We start from the raw sequence: 6,100 nt of genomic DNA, 5'->3' as shown, positions 1-6,100 counted from the left end.
GCCGGAAAACTACGGAGGAAACCTTACCTAAATGATCTTCTGTTTTTTTTGCTGAAACGTAAAAGCTGCACACTCAAGTCTGGGAGGTGCCTGTGTGTCAGTTTAACAAAACACAGGCGACATCAAGTGGTCCATTAGTTTAAGTGGTGGTGGGAGCATTAAATTCAAAGTCAGAATTATAATATTTATAATATCAATGAGGCAATAATACAAATCCGAAATATTCAAATAATCAGGATGTTCTCAGAGTCAAATAAGGTCCCCTGAACGTCGCTAGAAAGGTGGCAGGGTCCGCCACATATAAAGAAAAGTAAAACAGTATCAAATTGTGATGTCCTTTAATGTCAGTTTGTTAATTCGGTTCATACAGTCATGAAAGTGAAGAAAGTTTGTTTATGTAGTTAGTTTAAAGAAAAATAAAGATCAATGAAGATCTTTCTCTTCTGCTAAAAGGTCTTCCCCCAAATTACAGTGTACCTTTAATTCACCTTTTCAGTTCGATAAAAGCACATAAATATCAACAACAATATGGTGGGGCAAGTTATTGTGTTACTTTGTAGTTTTTTTTTTGTTTTTTTTACAATCTTACCTGATAATTTGAATACTTATAAATTTCAATCTGCACAATAAGTAATTACCAAAACATTCTGATAAATGCGGAGTAAAAAGTGCGGTATTTCCATCTAAAATAAAGTAGATTTAAAGATGCAATATGCATGCAATATGTTGGCATTTTTTTTATTTCATACTCAAAACAAAATAGGGAGATGCAATCATAATCAGATAAACAGGAACAATCAAAACAACATTAAATTATGCGGCAAAGAAAACACCAACAACAGAACATAACTAAGCAGCACTGATTCAAATGGCAGAAGTTTGATAATACAAAATACAACAAGGCAGAAATGTATGTTTTTCATACAACCGTGTCTAAATTCTCCTGTGCTCTTCGGCATCTACTTTGAAGTTACTCAACAGGCTTTGATATAATTCATCACAGTGAATACCATTCCAGGAAATCTCAGTCTGAACATCGACCAGTTTATTTCCCTGCTCCCAGTGAGTAGAATACCCCGACTTCGGGTCAACCATGGGTCCCCAGAACGGTGTCCCTCCTCTGGGGCCTCTCCACGTTCACAGTGCTGGGGTCACATTCCAGCATCTCTCTGATCCAATCATCATCCAGCGCTCCCTCTATGAACTCCTCCAGACTGATGATGGCTACAGACATAACAAGGGCAGACAGTGATTACAGACAAAGAGCGCTGCAAGTGTTGATATTAGCGAGGAAGGTTGTTAATGTTATCTAAACACAGCCATTAAAAAAAATAATAAAGTATATAACCTATGACAGGAGAATATTTGATGTCTTTCATGTTTTCTTTAATGTAAGCATTACATAGAGGGAAATGTATATACAACCTAAAATGGATCACATTTCTGAACTCTGCCGGATGTTTTGCGTTTACTTTTTGTTTAAGGACTACGTCTCTTTAATATTTAGTGGTTTCAGCATTGATTATCATTTACTGTGCATTACTAATGCTGTAGTTTATCCTCTATTTAATGAATTGTCTCAGCTTCAGTTATGTGCCTGCCTCCTTAACTGAGTAACACTCATAGACTTTAAAGGTACACTGTGGTTTTGGGGAAGGTTTGTCTTAAATCAGAAGAGAAAGACCTTCATTGACTAAATAAACAAGTTCTCTTAGTTTTCTGAGAGAAACTGACCTTAAAGGGAAACACAACTCCATACAGACCCTATTTTCCCGTGAGAACAGCCTGTTTATTCAGTCATGGAAAATATAAATACTTCTGAGTGTGTATCATTACTTTATTCATCTTGTAAATATTACAATTCTATTTGTGAGTTTGAATATCTTCTCCACAACAACATGGTTTTGCCCCGTTAAGACTTTTTCCAACTCATTTAATGAAATGTGTTTCTTTTGGCTTGCATAACAGAACTTACAATAAAAGATTAACAATGATAAAACCTCTCTAAGAGCTAATTTAGGTTGTTCATTCATTATGTTTTCCAATGTGATTCCACATAAAACAGTCCTGATGAACATAATGGGTTTTTCTATAGAAATATAGCTGTTAACTCTGTGTGGTTGGTTTCTGAAGGGTGAAATCGTGCACACTCGGCGCCCTGTCACCACCAGAGCGAGTGTGATTCGGTCCCATGTGGAAATAACACCACACCATGACTTCAGGCAGAAAGGGAAAATCATTTCCTCACCGTTATTGTCTTTATCTAATCGCACAAATATCCTGTTGGTACATTCTTCAGCCGTGAGTGAGTTGGCTTTGGTCAGAGCAGCTGCTACACTCATCTTATAAACGGCCTGTGGACAAAAGGAAACACAGTTGGACTGAAAGATGCATCATCTGTGGCCTCTGTAGCTGTAGTTGGAAATGTCTGAGAGCACACACACACACACACACCTGCATGATCTCCAGCATTTCCTCCCTCGTAATGGCTCCGTCACTGTCTTTGTCATACAGCCTAAATGACCAGCGCAGCTTCTCCACAGCGGAACCATCGATAAGCATGCTGATGGCCATGACGTACTCCCTGAAATCAACCACCCCGTCCTGGAGAGAAGCAGCCTCATTAGCATCTGTTGGTTTGTTATTCCCTGTTTTAAAGCTCTGGTATTTTAGAAGTGAGGTTTTTTACATATTTTTTGATCATAAAACGGGTCTAGGTGTTATACAAATACTTTGAAAGTATCAAGTCAAATTAAACCAAGGAGAAACGCACATAGCCTGTATTCAGAAACGGTGCCTTCAAACAAGTGACATCACAACTCACATAAAGTTGTGATGTCACGAATAAGGCGTCAGCACCCTCAGCTGTGCCTCAATCATGGCAGTGGTTGCAAAAAGATACGCGTATGTGGAGTGGAAGTAACAGTAATTAATCAGTATACAGCTAGCAATTTTTGTCACGTCCGGCCAGAATGTTTATCAATAACGGCAACAACTCAAGAGAGGGAAGTAAGAGAATTCATCTTTATCCAACAAAAAACCTCCCTTGATGTTCATCACTTTCACATTAATTGGCTTTTGACATTTGCCGAAAACGTGAGACAATGACAAGCACAGCTGATTATCGGTTTTAAATAAATTAATACAAAATAAAAACACAATATCGAGACAGCATTCCGTAATTAATAAATTGCATTGTTGTCCTGTGAGCGATGAATGAAGGCTGTTTTCATTTGATCATAATTGGTTTAATCAAATTGGCGCTAAATTAATCAAATCACTTGATAATCTTTCAATATTTTTCTGTTTCATACTTTCAATTCCCATCCATTTTTATGGTCTAATTTTTGTTACTTCCACGCCTTGTACGCTCAGGCCTGTGAGAGCTGACCAATCAGAGCGGACTGGGCTTTTCGGGAGGGGAACCTTAAAGATACAGGCTCTAAAACGGAGGTGTTGCACCAATAGACTGAGGGACAAAAGCAACACATTTTCTAGGAGACACCCATAATAAAAGTATAAACCTAACGAGGAGCATAATATGGGACCTTGAACTCTATGATGCATCATTATGATAGAGCAACATTTATTATTGTCCTGTAGGATTCCCTCCAGACTCATCGGAAATAAAATATCTTACCCTGTTACTGTCCAATGTGCGGAATATCTGTTCTGCATACTCGGCCGACTCACTGCCCACCGTCCCATTGCAGAAATGCCTTTGAAACTCATGCAGAGTGATCAGACCACTTGGACATTCATTAATAAACTTTCTATGACAAAACAACAAAGAATACACTTTTTTAATAAAGACAAAAGTTGTTGTAATACACAAGATAAAGGTACAATTTGGAAGAAGGGTTACATCTGTAGCTGAAGACATGTGTCCTTTTTTTTTTTAATTATTAAGAATTAAGAGAATTAAGGTCAAGCCATCCCCAACCTGTGGAGATTACACATGCTTCAAAAGCTTGTTTACAACCCGGGACATGAGTGTGAAGATAATTAGGCCAAATGATTTTGAACCACTTCACCACAACATGGCAAAGTGAAGCTTATCTGCAGCGTCATGAAGAAAAAGCCAGGCGGTAGAGACACTATTCCTCAAGTTATACAACTGCTCAAACGGGAAAAATAAAAAGGAGCAAAGAGATAAAATGAGAAGATATATAAAAACGAAGTGATACGCAAATTCATCTGGAAAATAACATGTTCTACACAACAAAACACACCCAGCCGTACTCTTCCTAAGAGCTGCTTCACCCAAAAATCTACATTCAGAATTGTTGTAGCTCCTCACAGCTCAGATGGGGGCTTAAGATGTTTCCACTCCATTTCCCCTTTCATCTCAATAGACATCTTCTACCTGAATACACATAGTGCATGGCATTACTATTGTAACAATAACAATGTCAGGGCGAAAAGGAAAATCTTACCTGAACCATTCGTACAGCTCTGTAACGTAAGACTCCCCTCTCCTACAAGGCAACGTAGCAGCTTGTCCCATTCTGTGAAGGAGCAGTAACAGCTCTGTGTTCACCACAGACCTAATATACACAACAAATCCCAGCTTATGCCATGCTTTCTTAATTGCACCGACCACTACCTTATCACATTTGACAAATTACACAGTGCTAATCTCCTCAGAGGGAGGGGGGCAAAAAAAGGAAGGGCGCAAGTGGGTTCAGTAGACGGCAAATTTAATTACTCAGAAAGCAGGCGGCTGCTTCTCAATCCAACTCACAGAGGACAGAACAATGCAGAAGGAAACCTGTTCCTCCAGTCCTCCTGTTTGAGAGATTGTTTAATGATATGCCCAAAGTTCCTGTTGAGGGTTTAGTAAAACTAATATTTATTAACATGACAACCTGGGGAGACAGCCCAGACATGCTGATAGCAGCAGCAATAATGCATTAGACACATACAGTAAGTGCTTCCGCTGGGGCCCAAAAAAAATCAAACATCACCATCATCATCATCATCAAACAATGAAGCTATAAATTGGCAGGAAGTGGTACAATGGAGGCAGTAACAAGGTCCCAACAGTCCCAACGTAAGCCCAAAGGTCAAAGTCTCTCCTCCCGTGCGGTGACAGATGGCTGTGTCAGAGTACGCACAACACAAACACCTGTCTGTCTCAACTTCCCCAGGTCTAATGATCCAACGAATAATGATAATAATAATTAAAAAAAAACAACAAAAAAAAACTGATACAAACACAGCATGCAACGAGACACAGAGCAGGGCAGGAAATCAAACAAAATATTCCCTATCTTACAAAATCTACTGTTTAACTTTAAACAGAAGGTGCGTCGCTCCGTCACCATCGAGTAAACTGAGACAAATGTGAGACCAATGTTTTAGCTTTCTGGGGGAAATTACAGCTACAACAGTGCAACGATTGGACAAGAGGAACGGAAACAAAATAAAACACAAAATGGACTTAAAAAAAAAAGAAAAAAAAAAGACCAGCCTGCGTCTATGGCACGCCTCCGCAGCTCTGGGTTTGGTCAGGTAGTGAACAACTGTCTTCCACTTCATTCATGATGTGCACAGCATGCCGTGTTGCATCAAGTTAATCCATTGGTACATTTTAGCCCTCCTTTCAGTCTGCTGAGGTGCCAGGTGGGGAGGCGGTCTCTGTAAGCAACACAGCTTTTATAATGTGTGTGTCCGAGCAGACATGTCCAAAAGGCACTTTGGACACAGGCAGGAGGGTCCTCGGGAGTTCAGCTGCTCCATCCACCGGCTCCTCTTAGATTCAAGCATTTGGGAGAAAAAACAGTACTTTTCATGATTCTCAACAAGCTTTTTCTATCCTTTAAAAACTCTGAACAGTCCATTAGAGATGACTACTGTATATGTATATCGCTGCCATAGATAGAAATGTGAACGGTGGCAGGACGTAAAAAGCTACACAGCTCCATATATTCTACACGTGGGCAACAATACAACCACTGATGTTTTGACTAAAGGGGAAAGATGCACAGACACAGCCAAAACCCCAAAACCTAAAATCATGTACTGACTTTGCAGTCAGGCAGTGTACACTCAAGATTAATCAGGTAAAAATGGGATTTGGTAAAAGTAACAATGAACA

At 39.4% G+C, this 6,100-nt stretch overlaps 1 protein-coding gene across 1 annotated transcript; it reads right to left on the bottom strand.

Moving 5' to 3' along the window:
* Positions 1–321: 321 nt before the first annotated feature.
* LOC115586683 (guanylyl cyclase inhibitory protein) lies at positions 322–4,554 on the bottom strand. Its single transcript, XM_030425930.1, has 5 exons — positions 4,437–4,554; positions 3,641–3,773; positions 2,455–2,604; positions 2,249–2,354; positions 322–1,224 (listed from the first exon to the last, which is right to left on the bottom strand). The coding sequence occupies exons 1-5, from the start codon at positions 4,505–4,507 to the stop codon at positions 1,088–1,090; spliced, it is 597 nt and encodes a 198-aa protein (XP_030281790.1). The 5' UTR covers positions 4,508–4,554; the 3' UTR covers positions 322–1,087.
* Between the last annotated feature and the right edge of the window lie 1,546 nt (positions 4,555–6,100).

This window comes from Sparus aurata, chromosome 8 (genome assembly GCF_900880675.1).
Source record: "Sparus aurata chromosome 8, fSpaAur1.1, whole genome shotgun sequence".
Lineage (NCBI taxonomy): Eukaryota > Metazoa > Chordata > Actinopteri > Spariformes > Sparidae > Sparus > Sparus aurata.
The sequence above is the reverse complement of the archived record's forward strand: the minus strand, read 5'-3'. Positions and strand labels throughout refer to the sequence as shown.

What these genes read in the sequence shown, in the direction of transcription:
- LOC115586683 (XM_030425930.1), bottom strand. Translation starts at nt 4,507, where the DNA reads ATGGGACAAGCTGCTACGTTGCCTTGTAGGAGAGGGGAGTCTTACGTT. An exon ending in AAATGCTGGAGATCATGCAG is followed by an intron (nt 2,355 to 2,454) that starts GTGTGTGTGTGT and finishes TTTTGTCCACAG; the next exon opens with GCCGTTTATAAGATGAGTGT. An exon ending in ATTAGATAAAGACAATAACG is followed by an intron (nt 1,225 to 2,248) that starts GTGAGGAAATGA and finishes TTATGTCTGTAG; the next exon opens with CCATCATCAGTCTGGAGGAG.